The sequence below is a fragment of the Microcaecilia unicolor genome, chromosome 6 (genome assembly GCF_901765095.1).
Source record: "Microcaecilia unicolor chromosome 6, aMicUni1.1, whole genome shotgun sequence".
Lineage (NCBI taxonomy): Eukaryota > Metazoa > Chordata > Amphibia > Gymnophiona > Siphonopidae > Microcaecilia > Microcaecilia unicolor.
In genome coordinates this window covers 247,684,251-247,705,760 of record NC_044036.1, presented here as the reverse complement: position 1 = coordinate 247,705,760, position 21,510 = coordinate 247,684,251, and the positions used below count along the sequence as shown (strand labels likewise).

Sequence of the window (21,510 nt, the reverse complement as noted above, 5' to 3'; positions counted from 1 at the left end):
GTTTTCTTCTTCTGTGTCAATTTTGCATTTTATACTTCAAAAATACTTTGGTGGAAACGCTAGAAAATATTTTGTGCTTAAGAATTAGAAACGGTGTCACTTCCCTTGTCTTATGATGAGAACGTGCAAAGACTCCTCGCGCCCTGTGTTACCCCAGCACCTTCCCCTCCAGGCAGCGCGTGAAGTCCTTATGCGGCTGACGCGCTGTCCAGTGAGTCCTCTATGTTGCCTGTAACGGCCGCCAAGGGGGCGGAGCCGCGGAGCGCAGAGAGAGATGCGAGGCGCACACGGAGGCAGGGAGAGAGTCCCCGGAATCGCTGAAACTGGCTAGGCGGCGAGAGGGATGAGGGTGCAGAGCCCCTCACTCTTGCTGCTGATGCTCTTTCTTGTCCGCTGTCTCATGGAGAGGAAGGCCTCACCCGGCGCGGTAGTTGCTTGGCCGTCAGGTAGCCTGAAGCTGGAGGAGGTGGAGAAACTGCGGCCTTCAGCGGCGGGGAGCTGGATACCACCACTGTCAGTCATGGGCACAGCTGCGAGCTCTGTGGGTGCTGTAGCACCTTCAGTATTGGGCAAATTATGCCTTCATTTTGTCCAAGGAGGGGTGATGATGGGTTTAACACCCCCAATTAGCCTGAAAAGTTGGCTTTGTGGTCATAGGGCTTAGGGATCATTGTTCTCCCACTCACCCCAGCATCTTGAAGTCTGGGATGCCTTCCAGGTGCTGTGGTCTGAGCTGCATTTAGACAAAACAACAGTCCACAGGTTACCCCACAAGGCATTGAGGCAACAAAACAGTGGAGGTGACACAAAACAAAAAACAATACTAGGATGCTTAAAAGTTCTTTATTATAGATATTATACACCAGGCTATGCTTTCATAGCTATTTCAACCTGCCACAAAAGGTGTGGTGTATTATTGTTGAATCGAGAGTTGATTTGGAACATTTGTTTCTTTTGTGTGTGATTCTGTAACATCGTAAACTAGCATGTGATATTTGCGCACACTTCTGATGCAGGCCTACATTGTGGAGTCTAGCTTTATCTGTAGTAAAGAAATTTTAAGCATCAATAATACTATTTTTGGTTTTATGTCACCACTGGTTTTCTTGCCCTTAGCAGCATGTTTCTAACCTATGGAGCAACTTCAAGCTACCCTGAACCTGAATAGGTAGCACTGCCGGTGTCTCTGTGAAGTCCTTAAACCAGTACAACTCAAACTGTTGTCCAGTATGTCCCCAATTTAACACTTAAAAATTCACCTGACCCTGGGTAATAACGAAAACAACATAACAGACCTCCACTTCCCCTCCCCCCCACTCCACCCCACCTCCTCCATCCCTTAATCCAAAGCTTAAAGACAGCTACAGCAGCACTCAGGGCTGGAATAGTTGCAGCACTCAGCACAGGACCAGTGTGTGAATGTGTGCTCAAATAACTAAGTACTCTGTGTAGGTTTCCATTCCACCAGGAGGAGGAGACAGAGCTTGTAGCTTCAAAGGCAGAGCATAGGTCACAGAGTACATGTCCAGATGGGGGATCAGCTGCGTTTCTGTGACTCCCATCTACTGCTGCTGTGACCCTATTTGGGGTCCTGACCAATAGTAAAGGAGCCACTGCCTTAAACTTACACCCTGTCATTATGTCCCAGGACTCGCAAACCCTGACTCAAAATTTCCTGCATCTTTTAACTTGTTCTCTGTGCCATTACAAAATCCCCTATAGGTTGAGCAAGTAGTAGGAGCTTTCTTTATAACTCCATGGATCTGACAGTTCATCCTGTCTTTTTCCTACAACCACCAGAACAGCAAAGGGCTGTCAGCCTTTCTGGGTCCACAGGTCTAGCCATTGTTCCTTTGAGCAACAGACTTGTTGGGTACCAGTCGCACAAACTGTACACATAGAAACAGAGAAAAATGAAGGCAGAAAAAGACCATATGGCCTATCCAGTCTGCCCATCCATGCCATCTAATATCCCGTCCTCTCCCTTAGAGGTCCTATGTACATGTCCCAAGCTTTCTTGAATTCAGCTACAGTTTTCCTCTCTACCACCTCTATCGGGAGGACACTCCATGATTAATCTTCCTTTCTGTGAAGAAGTATTTCCTCAGGTTACTTCTGAGTCTATTCCCTTTCACCTTCATTCTATGTCCCCTCATTCCAGAGCTTCCTTTCAATTGAAAGAGACTCGCCTCCTGTGCATTTATGTCGTGTAGGTCAGTGATTTCCAAACCTGGTCTTGGAGGCACCCCAGCCAGTTAGGTTTTCAGAATATCCACAGTGCATGCAAATCTCTCCCATGAATATTTGTTGTGGATATCCTGAAAACCTGACTGGCTGGTGTGCCTCCTGGACCAGGTTTGGAAACCACTGGCGTAGGTATTTAAATGTCTCTATCATATCTCCTCTCTCCCACCTTTCTTCCAAAGTATACCCATTGAGATCTTTAAGTCTGTCCCCATATACTGTATGATGAAGATCACTGACCATTTTAGTAGCCACCCTCTGGACCAACTCTATCCTGTTTTTCTTTTAGTCTGTACACCACCTTGATCTGCTCGTTAGTAAAGATGGTATAGCAAATTCAGAATAAACATAACCATAAACAGATACAGTCTTTGTCTCAACCAACATCCTTTTCATAAAGAAGTTTTTTCTTAGATTACTCCTGAATCTCTTTGCTTTCAGATTCATTCTATGCCCCCTCATTCCAGAGCTTCCTTTCAAATGAAAAAGATATACCACCTGTGCATTTATGCCACAGGGGTATTTAAACGTCTTTGTCATATTCCCCTCTCTCCCCTTTCTTCCAAAGTATACATATTGAGATCTTTAAGTCTATCCCCGTACGCTTTATGATGAAGACCACTAACAATTTTAGTAGCCGTGCTCTGTTTATATCTTTTTGAAGGTGTCTCCAGAATTGTACACAGTGTTCTAAACAAGGGCTCACCAGAGTCTTATATAGGGGCATCTTCACCTCTTCTTTTCTACTGGCCATTCCTCTTCCTATGCACCCAAGCATCCTAGCTTTCGCTATCAACTTTTGTACCTGTTTGGCCGCCTTAAGATCATCGCATATAATCACATAGAAGTCCCGCTCCTCTTTCTTTTTTCTTTTTTTTATTGATTTTCAATTTTAACAAGATTACACTTGTTTTGAAATACAGCAATAGTTAGATTAATAAGAAATTAAATAATTCTTCATATAAACAATAAAGCAAAAAGAGAAAAAAAAGGTAATAGCATACTATCACAAACACACATTTTAAGCTTCCTTAGACCCCATTTAAATCAAGAGTTAGGGAAGAATTATTATATGACCATATACAAAAGAAATAAGGTGGTGTAAATACTCCCATTTACTTTAACTATTACATTTGCTTAGAATCTAGAAATAATTTTAGACTATCTGGTGAAAAAAAGGTATATTTAACCTGACCCAACCTAACTAAGCATTTGCACGGATAGGCAAGGAAAAACATCCCGCCTATCTCCAACGTTCTTGCTTTTAATGCTAGAAAAGCTTTCCTTTTCTGTTGGGTCAATTTTGTAACATCAGGGAAGATTTGTACTTTCACTCCACCAAAAAGGTTTGTAGATTTTTGAAATAGAGTTTCATTATATTGTTCAAATCCTGTTCAAAAATCAAGGAAACTATCAGAGTTGACCGGTCTGCATTTTCATCCACTGAACTCTCTAGTATTGCTGAAATATTCTCAAGATCTAAATTAGTGTGTAGTCCATCCTGTTTTTTCCCATTCTCTCCTTTGGGCCTTGGAATATAATATATCTTATTGACAGGCGGCATCGCTTCCAGGGGCATTTTTAAAACTTCATTTAGGTATCTTTTAAATAAATCATAAGGATTAATCCCTGGGAGTTTGGGAAAGTTCAATAATCGCAAATTTAATCTTCTTTTGAAGTTCTCAATTTGATCCAATTTCCTTCGGATGTCTGCATTATCTTTAACCACACTAACTTTGAACTCTTGAAGAGAATCTACTTTATTCTGGAAATCAGTCACTTTTTCAGCAATGTCCGTTTTTAACTGGTCAACTTTTAAATTCAACTCTTGGAATTTTTTTTCAAAAGTACTCACTTCTCCTGAAGTTCATTGTAATGTCCCATCCATTTTGTTCAACATTGTCCAAATCATTGCCAGATTTACTTCCTTCGTTGTTCCTAATGATGTTTCTTTTGCTCTCGGCGTCTTCTCCAACGCTTCCCGCCCCTCACTGACAGCTTCGCCCGTAACACTTCCGGTAAGGCGCCGCTGTTCATCAGGCCCCGTCGTTGACGCCGGGCAGGGAGGCCTCACTGTTGCTGGTGGTGAAAGAGATATTTCTTCTCCTAGCAGGGCCTCCGCTTCCCCAGAGAGCCCCGCTATAGGATCCGTATCTCCTATTATGTGGGAGACTGGCGCGAAATAGCGCTCGAGACCCGACTGAAGCACCGGGGGAGTCGAGGTAGGTGGGGGAACTACCCTTGTTATCCCCTTTCTTTTAGTGTGCGGCATTCTTCCTCGAGGAAATATATTTTGCCGAGTCGGGTTCAGAGCTGCTGTTCCGTGCAACCTATTACGCCACCATCTTGGGTCGCCCGTCCCGCTTCTCTTTCATGCATAAAAGTTCTTCACCTCCTAAACTGTACCATTCCTTGGGTTTTTGCAGCCCAAATGCATGACCTTGCATTTTATAGTATTAAATCTTAGCTGCCAAATGCCAGACCAATCTTTAAGCTTCGCTAGGTCCTTCCTCACGTTATCCATACTATCAGGAGTGTCTACTGCAGATTTTGGTATCATTCACAAAGAGGCAAAACTTACCTTCAGCATTTCCTTTATATTGGTTGAGACATCAGCACAGATTTATATTGGTTGAGATAGAGCCACAGATTTAATTACTCATACCTATATTTCTTGTCTGTATCACAGTGTAACAGAGCTGTTATAGTGCCATTGGTCTTGAGACCATTAATTTTATCATCAGCATAGGTTTTGTTACATCTGAGGAAGATGACTGAACAAAAACAAAGAAAACAGTCAGGAACTGGAGAGCCCTTCACTATGTTGTTGGAGGTGTGTGAGCTATTGTGACTTCAGAGTTAGAGGTGGATGAATTTAGCTGAGCTGTTATTAGCATGTATTATTCCCATGGGCATGAGTTAGGAGGAAAATAATATGATAAATTGTTTATGTGAACATGCCTTTTAAAGCAAAATAACTTACCCTTCCCTAAAATGTAGTTAGGTTTCTTGAGATGATGCTGTTGATCTCTGTGTATTTTAATACATGTTATTAAGCTGTGTAAATATAGCTAATAAGATGATGAACATAATTTACATATTGTGTCAATGAGTTACTAGGTAAAGTTATGAATAGCTTAGTAACACTTTACAATAGTAAATAGCTCATGAAAAACTCCAGAATTGTCAGATATTGTGTTAAGGTTCAAAGTGTGTTACTTTGTACATAGCCTCGTTCACTAGTTTGTGCATGCACTGATATGTCATGTCTATCATATCTCTTTCTTTCTCTCTCTCTCTCTCTATATATATATATATACATATGTGTATGCACAAACATACCTATGTGACAGTCTCTCACCACTCCAGTGTCATTGAAGAGTTGCATTGTCAAAACAGTTGATAGTACATTGTCAAGTTTATAAAGCATATTGTCAGGTGACTGCAGACTCCCACTTCAGGCACAGGCAGCTCCTTGTGACTCTGGGCAAATTACTTAACCCTCCATTGCCCCATGTAAGCCGCATTGAGTCTGCCATGAGTGGGAAAGTGCGGGGTACAAATGTAACAAAAATAAAATAAAATAAAGACATCAGAAAATGAACCTGTGTTTGAAAGCATCTAATCAGACCTGTAGTGTAGGGGATTCAAGAGTATCTCATCAAGCCATTGTTGTGGGGGTACATTTCCAGACTTTTACTATAGAAAATCCACTAGTCAATCATAATAGATCTAGGGGCATCTCACTTCTCTGCTGTGTACCTTGGATATAAAAATCCATTGTAGATTTGAGAATGTACTGATGAGGATGGTATCATTTTTTGACTCACTGCAAGAAAGAAAGGTCTTTGCTTCTCTTAATTAATGTGTGACACTGAGTGATGTTTAATTTTATAATAGAAAAAGAGACCTTGACTGCAGATGAAGAAAATGAAGAGATGTCAGCAGATAAAGAAATTGAGACAGGTGAAGTGGCAGCAGAAGACAAGGAGACACAGTCAGCAAATAGAGTCAAAGAACTTGATCTGCAAGAGAGGTTTTTCAAACAGATTTTAGACCACTTTGATTTTGAACTGTATGGTAGCAAGACCTACTTCCAAAGATACTTGGTTACAGGTATGATTTTTTATTCATTTGTGAATATATGCACCCATGAAGGTTTAAGCAAGAAAACCTTTTCATATGATTATTTAGGCCATTTGTTCCCAAACCTGGACCTGGAGGCACCCCAGCCAGTCAGGTTTTCAGTATATCCACAAAGAATATTCACGAGAGAGATTTGCATGCAGTGGAAGCAGTGCATGCAAATCTCTGTCATGAATATTCAGTGGGTATCCTGAAAACCTGACTGGCTGGAGTGCCTCCATGACCAGGTTTGGGATCCAGTGATTTAGACAGTGGACTGTAGAAACAAGCATTCTACTTTTATCTTTCTATAGTCTCTCTGGGTAAATTATATGTTATAGTAGCTAAGTAAAACAATTCTACAATATTAAGGGGCCCTTTTACTAAAGTTTAGCGCATACTAATGGACATTAGCGAGTGCTGAATGTTGCGCATCATATTATATATACATGAGCCATGTGGCACTTAGCAGACGTGGAGGGGCATAATTGAACGAAAACGTCTATCTCCATGGGCGTTTATCTCCGAGAACGGGTCTGTGAAGGGGCAGACCGAACCGTATTTTCGAAAAAAATAGACGTCCATGTTTTATTTGACAATTTGTGAGCGGGGCGTTTTTGTTTTTCAGTGATAATGGAAAATGAAAGCGCCCAGCTCAAAAACAAATAAATCCAAGGCATTTGTTCGTGGGAGGGGCCAGGAGTCGTAGTGCACTGGTCCCCCTCACATGCCAGGACACCAACCGGGGCACCCTAGGGGGCACTTTTACAAAAACAAAAAAAAAGGTAAAAGAGCTCCCAGGTGCATAGCACCCTTCCCTTGTGTGTTGAGCCCCCCAAATCCCCCTCAAAACCCACTGCCCACAAGTCTACACCATTACTATAGCCCTAAGGGGTGAAGGGGGGCACCTACATGTGGGTACAGTGGGTTTGGGGGGGTTGGACGACTAAGCATTAAGCAGCACAATTGTAACAGGTAGGGGGGGGATGGGCCTGGGTCCACCTGCCTGAAGTCCACTGCACCCCCTAACAACTGCTCCAGGGACCTGCATACTACTGCCAGGGAGGTGGGTATGACATTTGAGGGTGAAAATAAAAAGTTGTGAAACATCATTTTTTGTGGTGGGAAGGGGTTAGTGACCACTGGGGGAGTCAGGGGAGGTCATCCCTGATTCCCTCTGGTGGTAATCTGGTCATTTAGGGCACTTTTTGGGGCCTTATTCGTGAAAAAACAGGGTCCAGGAAAAGTGCCCTAAATTCTAGCTACAAACGCATACTTTTTTTCCATTATCAGCGAAAGGCGCCCATCTCTCCTCGGCCGATAACCACGCCCCAGTTCCACCTTCGCCACGCCTCCGACACGCCCCCGTCAACTTTGTACGCTTCCGCGATGGAGTGCAGTTGAAAACGTCCAAAATCGGCTTTCCATTATACCGATTTATTCGTTTTTTTGAGATAAACGTCTATCTCCCGATTTGGGTCGAAATCTAGGCATTTTTCTCTTTCGATTATAAGGTGGACTGTCCGTTAACATGTGCTAAGCGTTAGTAAAATTGTCCCTTAGCTAGCAAAATCTGAATAAACACTAGGGGGTCCTTTTACCAAGCTGTGGTAGGCGCCCTGCTGTGGCATTGGTGTGTGGATTTGCTGTGCGCTGAGGAGTAAAAAAATGGCTGCGCGGTAAGTTAAGCACTTGCCATGCGGCCATTTGCGCTAAGCTGGCAGTAACCCCCAGTGCTAAAAATAAATTTTTTTGGGAGCACTGGAAATGTTACATGGCACACGCCGGAACTACTACTGGTCTCCTGAGGCAGCCCAGCGATAGGGTCGATTTGCTGTGTGCCATTGCCGTGGTAGCCCTACCATGGCTTTGTATAAGGAGGGGCATAATCGAACGGGGGTGCCCATCTCTAATGACGGCCCCGTAAAGCGGCATACCCAACCATATTATCGAAACAAGATGGGTGGCCATCTTTCGTTTCGATAATACAGTCGGGGCCGGCCAAATCTCAACATTTGGGCCGCCCTTAGAGATGGCCGACATTGGTTTTTGCCGATAATGGAAACTAATGACGGCCATCTCAAAACCGGCCAAATCCAAGCCATTTGGTCGTGGGAGGAGCCAGCATTTGTAGTGCACTGGTCCCCTTCACATGCCAGGACACCAACCGGGCACCCTAGGGGGCACTGTAGTGGACTTCACAAATTGCTCCCAGGTGCATAGCTCCCTTACCTTGTGTGCTGAGACCCCCAACCCTCCCCCCCCCCCAAAACCCACTCCTCACAACTGTACACCACTACCATAGCCCTTAAAGGGTAACGGGGGTCACCTACATGTGGGTACAGTGGGTTTTGGAGGGCTCCCATTTACTACCACAAGTGTAACAGGTAGGAGGGGGATGGGCCTGGGTCTGCCTGCCTGAAGTGCAGTACCCACTAAAAACTGCTCAAGGGACCTGCATAGTGCTGTGATGGAGCTGGGTATGACATTTGAGGCTGGCATAGAGGCTGGCAAAAAAAAGTTTTTTATTTTTATTTTTTGGGTGGGAGGGGGTTGGTGACCACTGGGGGAGTGAGGGGAGGTGATCTCCGATTCCCTCCGGTGGTCATCTGGTCAGTTCAGGCACCTTTTCAAGGCTTGGTCGTGAACAAAAAGGGACCAAGTCAAGTTGGCCAAATGCTCATCAGCGCCTCCCTTCTTTTTTCCATTATCGGCCGAGGACAGCCATCTTAACCACGCTCCTGTCCCGCCTTCGGTACACTGCCAACACGCCCCCTTAAACTTTGGCTGTCCCTGTGACGGAAAGCAGTTGTGTCGGAAGATGGTCGCCCTTCTCCTTCGAAAATAAGCAGGAAGGTCACCTTAAAACAGAAAACTGACAACAGGAGTCTATTAAAGATAAGAAGGAATTGTATAGCAAAGTGCCCTTTTATGGCTGGTGGTCCTTCACATTCATAATTTGCTCCTAAATATATTGCCGGACATAGTAATAGAATTCAACTGTCTATGAGAAAATGAATAAAAATTGTAAAGGTTCTTTTGAATAAAATAAAGAAAGAATAGGAAGTATAGTTATCCAAGAGTACTTGACGTCTGACTTTTATTGTCCACAAAAGGGACTTTCAGTACTCCTATTCTAAAAATTGTGCCAGTGCTACTCCTAGATATGTCCCAGAAAAATGTGAATTACTATTTTGAAGAAAATAGACCGTACTACTGCATAAAAATGCTTGTAATAGAAACACATTCTTTTTGTGGTCAGACAGTTCAGTCTGATATAGGCAATGGATTGTAGAAACAAGCATTCTCATTGCATTTCTCATAGTAACCATGGTTCTCAAGGGCCACAAACTAGTTGGATTTTCAAGATTTCCACAATCAGTATTCATGAGATTGATTTGCATGTACTGCTTCATTGTATGCAAATCAATTTCATGATATTCATTGTGAAAATCTTGAAAACCTGACTGGTTTGTGGCCGTTGAGCACCTTGGTTGCCCATGCCTGCACTAGTGCCTGTTAACCATTGTTGTAGTAAACTTTAATGTGCAGTCTGCTATGTGAAAAAGTTTATTTATTTATTTGTGACATTTATATCCCACATTATCCCAAACAAGTTTGAGTTCGGTGTGGCAACAGTATAGGATACATAACAAAGAATAATGCATAAGAACGTAATTTGTTGTAAGAATCCAATTTTACTATACAGCATCATAAACATACTGGGATAGCTATGAATGTTTAACATTTAGAAAATCTATTATGAATGAGAAATTGTACATGAAGCAAAGAGAAGGTTAATGGTAAATAGAGTAATAACCAATTCAGGTAATAATTAGTTGTTTGAGATATGATTGTTCTTTGTGAGGGTTTGTTTGAATTTTATTTATTTATTTGTTACATTTATACTCCACATTTTCCCACCTATTTGCCAGCTCAATGTGGCTTACATAGTACCGTAAGGCGTACTAAGACCGGTAGAGAAAAGTACAAAGTGATATTGTGGTCGACTAAAAGTACATTTGATTCAGTCACAATGGGGGTCGAAGAGAGGGAAGGTTATATAATGTCTAGTACGATCGTTGGGTATGCTGTGTTGCAGAGTGTAGACATCTATGTAGGGTCAGTAGGATAGGTCTTTTTGAACAGGTAAGTTTTTAATGATTTCCTGAATAGGAATGTTTTGAGGATTTTGCAGATTCTAGTATATTTCTTATTTTGGATGGTAAGGAGTTCCACCATTTGGTTCCTAGGTAAGTGAAATCTGCAGAGTGGACAGTTTTGTAGATCACTTTTTTGCAATTTGGGAAGTGTAGTCTGAGATAGTTTCTTGCTTCATATTTAGCGTTTCTTTGAGGTAAGTTTATTAATGGTACCATATAATCTGGAGCTGTGCCATTTAGGATTTGAAAGATAAAGGTACATAATTTGAAGATGATTCTTTCTTCGATGGGAAGCCAGTGTAATTTGATTAATAAAGGGGAGGCACTTTCAAAATGAGAGATTTTGTATATGAACCTGGCTACAGTGTTTTGAGCTGTTTGGAGTTTTTTCAACAGGTACTCCTTACAGCCAGCATATATGGCATTACAGTAATCAAATTGGGATAATGTTAATGATTGTACCAATAATCTGAATGTTTCTGATGAGAAATAGGGTCTGATCTTTTTTAGTTTCCAAAGAGACCTGAAAGATTTTGTGACTACTAAGAAAACTAGAGTATCAAATGTTAAATGTTTGTCTATTATTATACCTAGAATTTTCAGATTATTGTCAGTGGGGAATGAAGTGTTGTCAGTTGTGAAATTGCTGTAGTCATTTGGTCAAATAGGTTGGTAATGACCATGAATTTAGCTTTTCCTTTCTCTAGCTTTAGTTTGGATTCTGAGTCTCAGGTTTCTTTCAAATTTAAGCCAAGTTTTGTCTTTTGTAAGATGCCTTAAGTGTTCTTTTTGAAGGTTATGTGTACGGTAACATTGTCAGCATATATGAATGTTTTGAATCCTGCTGTTTATAGTCTGTTACCTAGTGGTGACATCATTATATTAAACAGTATGGGCAACAGTGGAGATCCCTGAGGGACACCACATATGGGACCAAGGAGAGGATAAGGTTCCTTTTATTTTCACGTTGTAATATCTTGATTTCAGGAATCCTTGAAACCATTTAAATTCTTAGGGGCCCTTTTAGTAAATCTCAGTGTTCACTAACAGAATTAGAACTCTCTAAATGCCAAGATGCCATTTTATACCTATAGGCTTCCTAGCATTTAGTGCGTGCTAAGCTTTAGTAAAAGGTTCCCTTTAATGAGTTGCTGTGATGCAAAATCATGCAAGCAGTTCATTAACAATGAATTTTGTGTAAACCAGCATACAAAAAGCTTTGGGGGATAGCTGTTACAAAAAAAAATCTGTATCTATATATAATTTATTTCTGGGGGAATTCTGTGCCAAAAATAAAAACTTTTTGCACAGAATTCCCCCATCATGAAGCTTGAAATCCCTTCCTGCCTTTTTCAGACTCCAGCCTCCCCAGACCCCTCTTCCGCTGACTCCTAAAAAGACCCGAATTCTGTTTGCCCCCAAAGTTGTCTCCTGCATGCAGTACCCCCATCTCTCATTTTTTTTCATCCTCTCCCAAGCTATCATTGTATCTTTCCTCCCACCCTCCCCCATTGCACACTCTTGAGACTTGATTCTCCACACACCAGTGACACACTTTCAGCTTGTTGCTCCCATCCCTGTGGCACAGTCTCACCTTGCTCTGCCCCCCAATCCCTATATCTCACTCACTTTTCCTGCCCTCCCCACTGCACATTTACCTTGCTCTGCCTCCAGTTCTCCATACCTTTGCTCTGGTCCCTTCTCATTCTCAACCATGGGCAGCGGCAGTTGCTATGCTCACTCTCTTCCTATCTGCAGCTGAACTCCTGTGGCAAGAAGAGGATGAAGTGATCTAGTGCATATCGGGTCACTTCCTCCCTCTGTGCCAGCTTAGACCTGATTGTTTATGTGAGCCGGTTAACTAACAGTGATTCTATTGAAAATTTACCACATTATGTCTTTGGGAATAATTCTTTGTAGATATGATGTATGAGCGTCTTCTTATTCATTAAGATGAGAGAAACTTACAAAAATTTATAAGTAGAAACAGATTAATTGCTGTGCAGAGTGCAGACACATGGGTTCTCAGACTCTGATTTGGGATCACATAGAGATTACTACTATTTATGTCTAAAGGGCAGTGCTTTTTTTGTTCCAGTACGCGCCGGTACAGTGTACCGGCACCTTTTTTTCTGAGGGCCGGCTCACCTGCCTGCCTTCAGCTCCCCGACTTTCCGTTCATGCTCCCTGCGTTGAAATCTTCTAATTACCCGAAGTCTTGGCAAACCAGCAGTGAAAGGAGCAGGCAGGCAGGCTCACCTCCTCTTTGCTTCCCTTCTCTCTCAGCGCCCCGCCTTCCTCTGATGTAATTTCCTTTCCGCGAGGGCGGGAAGCAACGTGGAGGTGAGTCTGCCTGCCTGCCTGCTTCTTTCACTGCCGGTTCGCCCTGCGACTTCGGGTAAACAGAAGATTTCAACGCAGGGGGCATGAAAGGAAAGTCGGGAAGCTGAGGGTGGGCAGGTGGGGCTGGGATTTGAACGATCTCGGGGGCAGGTGGAGGCCGGGGCGAGTCACTGGACATGGAAGGGAGGGGGAGGATAGGGGGCAAAAGAGAATCACTGGACATGGATGGGAGGGAAGGATAGGGGCAAAGGAGAATCGCTGGACATGGATGGGCGGGGAGGGCAGAGGAGAATTGCTGGACATGGGAGGGGAGGGCAGGGCAGGGGAGAGAGGAGAATTGCTGGACAGGAATGGGAGGGAAGAATAGGGGCAAAGGAGAATCGCTGGGCATGGATGGGAGGGGAGGGCAGAGGAGAATCACTGGACATGGATGGGAGGGGCGGGCAGGGGAGAGAGGAGAATCGCTGGACATAGATGGGGGAGGGAAGGATAGGGGCAAAGGAGAATCGCTGGACATGGATGGGAGGGGAGGCCAGAAGAGAATTGCTGGACGTGGATGGGAGGGGAGGCCAGAGGAGAATCGCTGGACATGGAGGGGAGGAGAATTGCTGGACATAGATGGGAGGGAAGGATAGGGGCTAAGGAGAATTGCTGGACATGAATGGGAGGGGAGGGCAGGGGAGAGAGGGGAGTTGCTGGACATGGATGGATGGAGGGGAGGGCAGGAGAAATGCTGGACATGGATGGAGGAGAGGGAAGACAGAAAGGAGATGCACATGGATGGAGGGGAGGGGAGAGAGGAGAAATGCTGGATATGGATGGAGTGGAAGGCAGGAAAGAAATGTTGGAGGGAAGGAAAGACAAAAGAAGGAGATGCACACAGATGGAGGGGAAGGGAGAGAGAAGAAATGCTGGACATGGATGTAGGAGAGGGAAGACAGGGGAAGGAGATGCACATGGAGGGGAGGGGAGAGAGTTGAAATGCTGGACATGGATGGAGAGGAGGAAAGAGAGAGGAAGTGAGATGAACATGGATGGAAGGGAGGGAGGAGAAATGCTGTATATGGATGGAGGGAAGACAGAGGAGGAGATGCACATGGATTTAGGGGAGATGAGAAATTCTGGACACGGATGGAGGGGAGGGGGAGTTGAAATGCTGGACATAGATAGAGGAGAGTTGAAATGCTGGACATAGATGGAGGGGAGGGAAGACAGAGGAAGTGAGATGACCATGGATGGAGGAGAGGAAGTGAGATGAATATGGATGGAGGGGAGGAGAGAGGAGAAATGCTGGACATGGATGGCTGAGAGGGAAGAGAGAGGAACAAGATGCATATGGATGGAGGGGAGGGAAGAATAGGAAGGAAATGCATACTGACGGAGATAAGGGAAAGGGAAAAGAGGAGAAAAACTGCATATGGATGGAGAAAATAGGCAAGAACTGGATCCACTCTATACCTCCTCCAGTCAAGTCTGCGGCGGACCCAGCTTTTACCTATGGATGTAGAGCAAGAAATAAAGAAGAAAGGAGGAAAGTAAAGAAATAAATGGAAAGGAAGCCCTGGAAACGGAGTTAAGGAAACAGATAGAGAGCAGTAGAATCAGAGACTGGGACCAACATGATCAGAAAAACAAAGTCACCAGACAACAAAGGTAGAAAAATCATTTTATTTTCATTTTAGTTTTTGGAATATGTCCAATTTGAGATTTACATCTGTTGTTTTTTGCACTGGATATACTGGAGCTGTAACAGCTTACAGAAATTATTTATAATGAACAAAAATCATGTTATTTTTTTCTCCTATACTGGTATAGTATTTTCAATGATACCTGTTTATATGCGGCATGGCTGGTATAAGGGATGTGGCTACCATATGGGTGGAGCCATAGATGGTGACCCCACCCATAATGAGTACCGGTACATTTTTTCCTACCAAAAAAAAGCACTGCTAAAGGGCCACCAGCCATACATGGAAAAGCACAGGAAAATTAGACGTCCACAGTGTGATTGTGGCTGTCAATCAAGATACACGTGTTTGGTTTAAATAGTTCTCTTTCATAGCCTAACATCTCCTTCTGATGTAACAGTGCACTGAAGTCATACCTGTATTTATGACATTACAGGCAATTACTATGGAAGCAATTTTAAGCCCAAATTCAGCACCAGTGTTCTCTGCAAGATATAAAAATAAATAAATAAATAAATAAATAATTGTATCTATTTCTCTAACTACATTATTCATTGGCTTGTAATTTGTGAGATACAGGTACTCTCACCTTTTTAATACATTTGTTTTCTTTATTCTTTGCCTTCTATTCTAATATCTATTCTTTATTGTTAGGCCATTATTTATTTTAACATTATGCTTTTTTATTATAGATCAGTACTGGAATAAATCAGTTGGTCCACTCTTCTTTTATACTGGAAATGAAGGAGACATCTGGGATTGTGCAAAAACTTCAACATTCATTGTTGAACTGGCAGTAGAGCAGAAAGCATTGGTTGTGTTTGCTGAACATGTGCGAGTTTGTACATTTTTTCTTTTATATTGTTTAAGCAATAATGCACACATGAGCATGTGTTTTCCAATAGATAGTGGCCCTTCAGGATGATCTGAGAGGTGTAAGAGTTTACTTATTTATTATTTGCATTACTCAAGACTAACAAGTCTTTATTGCACAATTAAGATCAATGTTACGTATTCTGTGGCTAAGATAAATATCTTTTGAAATTAGAAGCTATATTACTCTTCAGAGTAATTTAACAGAAATAGAAAAAACACATTGAGTTAACTTGATTTTTTCTGTTTTAGGGACCCTTCTACTAAAGTGTGCTGAAATCTGGGCTTAGCGCGTGCTAATGTGGAACTTTTCTGTGCACTAACTGCCAGATTCTATATATTGCGCCTTAACTTCCACGCGGAAATCGAAGCATATTCTATAACAATGCACGTAACATTTATTTATTTATTTATTTGTTACATTTGTATCACACGTTTTCCCACCTATTTGTAGGCTCAATGTGGCTTACATAGTACCGGAGAGGCGTTTGCAGACTCCAGTGTGAACAAATACACAGTGATGTTGTGGTAAGATAAAGTTCATGTGGCATAGCCACATTAGGGAATCGTACAGCGGAAGAGTAGTGTCATGTCCATTACGTTCTTTAGTTTTGTTGTGTTGCGGAGATCATTATTTCCTCAGACCCTTGCTGAATTCTTTCACAACAAGGTTCAAAAGATAAACCTTGAATTCTCTACCTCACCACCTCTTCCTCCACTTGTCCGTTCCCCTCTCTCTCCTTCCCCTCATTCCTTTTCCTCCTTTCCTGAAGTTACTATAGAGGAAACTACACTTCTCCTTTCTTCCTCAAAATGTACCACCTGTTCCTCTGATCCCATTCCCACCCACCTTCTTAATGCCATCTCACCTGCTCTTATTCCTTTTATCTGTCACATTCTCAACCTCTCACTTTCCACTGCAACTGTCCCTACTGCCTTTAAACATGCTGTGGTCACACCTCTCCTTAAGAAGCCTTCACTCGACCCTACTTGTCCCTTTAATTACCGACCCATCTCCCTCCTCCCTTTTCTCTCCAAATTACTTGAGCATGCTGTTCACCACCGCTGCCTTGATTTTCTCTCCTCACATGCTATTCTTGACCCACTACAATCTGGTTTTCGCCCTCTCCACTCAACCGAAACTGCGCTTACTAAAGTCTCCAATGACGCATTACTGGCTAAATCCAGAGGTCAATATTCCATCCTCATTCTTCTTGATCTTTCCGCTGCTTTTGACACTGTCGATCACAGCATACTTCTCGATACCCTGTCCTCACTTGGATTCCAGGGCTCTGTCCTTTCCTGGTTCTCTTCCTACCTCTCCCTCCGCACCTTTAGTGTTCACTCTGGTGGATCCTCTTCTACTTCTATCCCTCTGCCTGTCGGCGTACCTCAGGTTTCTGTTCTTGGTCCCCTCCTCTTTTCTATCTACACTTCTTCCCTTGGTTCATTAATCTCATCCCATGGCTTTTCCTACCATCTGTATGCTGATGACTCCCAAATCTACCTTTCTACCTCTGATATCTCACCTTGCATCCAAACCAAAGTTTCAGCATGCTTGTCTGACATTGCTGTCTGGATATCTCAACACCACCTGAAATTAAACATGACCAAAACCGAGCTTCTCATTTTTCCCCCCAAACCCACCTCCCCACTCCCCCCGTTTTCTATTTCTGTTGATGGCTCTCTCATTCTCCCTGTCTCCTCAGCTCGAAACCTTGGGGTTATCTTTGACTCTTCTCTCTACTTCTCTGCTCATATCCAGCAGACCGCCAAGACCTGTTGTTTCTTTCTTTACAACATCCGTAAAATCCGCCCCTTTCTTTCTGAGCACTCTACCAAAACCCTCATCCACATCCTTGTCACCTCTCATTTAGACTACTGCAATCTGCTTCTTGCTGGCCTCCCACTTAGTCACCTCTCTCCTCTCCAATCAGTTCAAAACTCTGCTGCCCGTCTCGTCTTCCGCCAGGGTCGCTTTACTCATACTACCCCTCTCCTCAAGTCACTTCACTGGCTCCCTATCCGTTTTCGCATCCTGTTCAAACTTCTTCTACTAACCTATAAATGTACTCACTCTGCTGCTCCCCAGTATCTCTCCACACTCGTCCTTCCCTACACCCCTTCCCGTGCACTCCGCTCCATCGATAAATCCTTCTTATCTGTTCCCTTCTCCACTACTGCCAACTCCAGACTTCGCGCCTTCTGTCTCGTTGCACCCTACGCCTGGAATAAACTTCCTGAGCCCCTACGTCTTGCCCCATCCTTGGCCACCTTTAAATCTAGACTGAAAGCCCACCTCTTTAACATTGCTTTTGACTCGTAACCACTTGTAACCACTCGCCTCCACCTACCCTCCTCTCCTCCTTCCTGTACACATTAATTGATTTGATTTGCTTACTTTATTTCTTGTCTATTAGATTGTAATCTCTTTGAGCAGGGACTGTCTTTCTTCTATGTTTGTGCAGCGCTGCGTACGCCTTGTAGCGCTATAGAAATGCTAAATAGTAGTAGTAGTAGTATGCCTTTTTAAACAGGTTGGCTTTTAGTGTTTTACGGACGTTTAGATGGTCGTACGTCATTTTCAAGGCTTTTGGTAGTGCGTTCCACAGTTGTGTGCTTATGTAGGATTAATTAATAACATAATTGGTTAATTAGCAATAGCAGTGTATTTCACCTGCATTTGTCAAAATTAATTGATTTTGCCAGATGACACACCCACTTCTGGTTTTCAGCCAATCAGAAGCAAGTATTGAAGAAAAGGCTAGACGAATTTTACATTTAATATATCAATAGAAATCAAACAAAATAAAACATGGAAAAGAAAATAAGATGATACCTTTTTTATTGGACATAACTTAATACATTTCTTGATTAGCTTTCGAAGGTTGCCCTTCTTCGTCAGATCGGAAATAAGCAAATGTGCTAGCTGACAGTGTATATAAGTGAGAACATTCAAGCATTGCTATGACAGTCTGACAGGGTGGGAGGATGGGGGTGGGTAGGAAGTATGCATGGGGACATCAAAGCATATCATTGGTATTCTAACAGGGTGGGTGTGGATAGGTGAGGGGAGGGTGATCAACAGAGACATACAGCTTTATGGTTTATAATGGGCTAGGAACCCCAGGTCCTTGTTAAGTCCTTTCTGTTGGGTGTTAAAATATTCAATCATTCTGACTTCAAAGGTCTTACGTTCTTGTATGGTTTTAAAGTTACCTTTGAGGATTCTCACTGTGAAGTCACTGGTGCAGTGTCCTGGTCTTGTAAAATGTTGCCCAACAGGTGTGGGAACCCTGCTGGCACCAGCATTGTTTATATGATGTCTATGTAAATTGAATCTTGTCTTAAGCATCTGGCCTGTTTCTCCAATATAGCATCCTTCATTACATTTTTTACACTGAATGATATATACCACATTGGAAGATGAGCAAGTGAAAGATCCCTTTATGTTGAATATCTTTCCTTTGTGGATGACTTTGGGGTCCTGTGAAATATTTTGGCATAGTTTGCAACTGGATAAATTGCAGGGAAGTGTGCCCTTCTGTTCCTTTTCAGTCTGTGAAGGAAGTTTACTTCTGATTAGCTTGTGTTTTAAATTGGGTGGCTGTCGGAAGGCCAGTACTGGTGGGGATGGGAATATCTCTTTCAGTAATTCATCCTCCTGGAGTATAGGTTGTAGATCTCTTATGATTTTCCTCAGTTTTTCCAGCTCTGGATTGTATGTCACTACAAGCGGGATTCTGTCTGTGGATCTTTTCTTTTTGTACTGTAGCAGATTCTCCCTGGGTGTTTTGAGGGAGGAGGCAATATTCTTGGAGATTATTTTGGGGTTGTAGCCCTTCTGTTTGAAGGATTCAGTCAGGGTTTTAAGGTGTCTGTCTCTGTCCCCTGGGTCAGAGCAGATACGGTGGTATCTTGTGGCTTGGCTGTAAATAATGGATCTTTTTGTATGTGAAGGATGGAAGCTGGAGTTGTGGAGATAGCTACATCTGTTTGTGGGTTTCTTGTATACAGATGTTTGTATACAGCCATCACTGATTGAGACCGTGGTGTCCAAAAAATTGACTTTTTCTGGGGAGTAGTCAATTTTGAATCTGATTGTAGGATGGTATGTATTGAATGCAGAATAAAATTGTTTCAGAGTTTCTTCACCCTCCGTCCAAATCATAAAAATGTCATCGATGTACCGGTAGTATTTTAGAGGTTTGGTCTGGTGTGTATTCAGAAATGTCTCTTCCAGCTCAGCCATAAAAAGGTTGGCATATTGGGGTGCTGTCCTGGTGCCCATCGCAGTGCCCATTATTTGCAGATAGATATCATTGTTAAAGTGGAAGTAGTTGTGAGTTAAGATGAATTTGATTAATTTTGTGATAGTTTCTGGTGAGTATTGATGGTCCAGTGTGGATTTTTTTAGGAGTCTTCCACATGCAGCTATGCCATCCGCATGTGGAATGTTGCTGTATAGTGATTCTACATCCATCGTGACCAGAAGGGTGTTAGGTGGTAGTTGCTTGATATTTTTCAATTTATTCAGAAAGTCTGTGGTGTCTTGTATGAAACTGTTAGTTTTGTGTACGAGAGGTTTCAGAATTCCCTCTATGAATCCAGATATTTCTTCCGTGAGTGTGCCAATACCTGATATGATTGGTCTGCCAGGGTTTCCCAGTTTGTGGATCTTGGGTAGCCTCTCCACCAGTTGCCGCACTTCACTGCTCTGGTGGACCATCCGGACCAATTTGACCCTGGGACGTCCATTCCAAATTCCGCAGCCCACGAAGGTGCTGACGACGGATGCATCTCGCCTGGGTTGGGGAGCTCATGTCGATGGGCTTCACACCCAGGGTCTGTGGTCCCTCCAGGAAAAGGATCTGCAGATCAACCTCCTGGAGCTCCGAGCGATCTGGAACGCGCTGAAGGCTTTCAGAGATCGGCTGTCCTGCCAAATTATCCAAATTCGGACAGACAATCAGGTTGCAATGTATTACGTCAACAAGCAGGGGGGCACCGGATCTCGCCCCCTGTGTCAGGAAGCCGTCGGGCTGTGGCGCTGGGCGTGCCAGTTTGGCATGCTCCTCCAAGCCACATACCTGGCAGGCGTAAACAACAGTCTGGCCGACAGACTGAGCAGAGTCATGCAACCGCACGAGTGGTCGCTCCATTCCAGAGTGGTACGCAAGATCTTCCGAGAGTGGGGCACCCCCTCGGTGGACCTTTTCGCCTCTCAGGCCAACCACAAGCTGCCTCTGTTCTGTTCCAGACTTCAGACACACGGCAGGCTAGTGTCGGACGCCTTTCTCCTCCATTGGGGGACCGGCCTCCTGTATGCTTATCCTCCCATACCTTTGGTGGGGAAGACCTTACTGAAGCTCAAGCACGACCGCGGCACCATGATTCTGATAGCGCCCTTTTGGCCCCGTCAGCTCTGGTTCCCTCTTCTTCTGGAGTTGTCCTCAGAAGAACCGTGGAGATTGGAGTGTTTTCCGACTCTCATTTCGCAGAACGACGGAGCGTTACTGCACCCCAACCTTCAGTCTCTGGCTCTCACGGCCTGGATGTTGAGGGCGTAGACTTCGCTGCGTTGGGTCTGTCGGAGGGTGTCTCCCGGGTCCTGCTTGCCTCCAGGAAGGATTCCACTAAAAAGAGTTACTTTTTCAAGTGGAGGAGGTTTGTCGTTTGGTGTGAGAGCAAGGCCCTAGAACCTCGTTCTTGCCCTGCACAGAACCTGCTTGAATACCTTCTACACTTATCAGAGTCTGGCCTCAAGACCAACTCAGTAAGGAATCACCTTAGTGCGATTAGTGCTTACCATTATCGTGTGGAAGGTAAAGCCATCTCTGGAGAGCCTTTAGTCGTTCGATTCATGAGAGGCTTGCTTTTGTCAAAGCCCCCTATCAAGCCTCCTACAGTGTCATGGGATCTCAACGTCGTCCTCACCCAGCTGATGAAACCTCCTTTTGAGCCACTGAATACCTGCCATCTGAAGTACTTGACCTGGAAGGTCATTTTCTTGGTGGCAGTTACTTCAGCTCGTAGGGTCAGTGAGCTTCAAGCCCTAGTAGCTCATGCTCCAT

General features: G+C 43.6%; 1 protein-coding gene across 1 annotated transcript in view; it reads left to right on the top strand.

The window, feature by feature from the left end:
• Nucleotides 1-292: 292 nt before the first annotated feature.
• DPP7 (dipeptidyl peptidase 7) overlaps nucleotides 293-21,510 on the top strand; it is a 720,522-nt gene continuing 699,304 nt past the window's right edge. Inside the window, 3 exon segments of the mRNA XM_030207062.1 lie at nucleotides 293-446; nucleotides 6,145-6,360; nucleotides 15,256-15,395. Of these exon segments, the coding sequence (XP_030062922.1) occupies nucleotides 344-446; nucleotides 6,145-6,360; nucleotides 15,256-15,395 (459 nt within the window). The 5' untranslated portion in view covers nucleotides 293-343.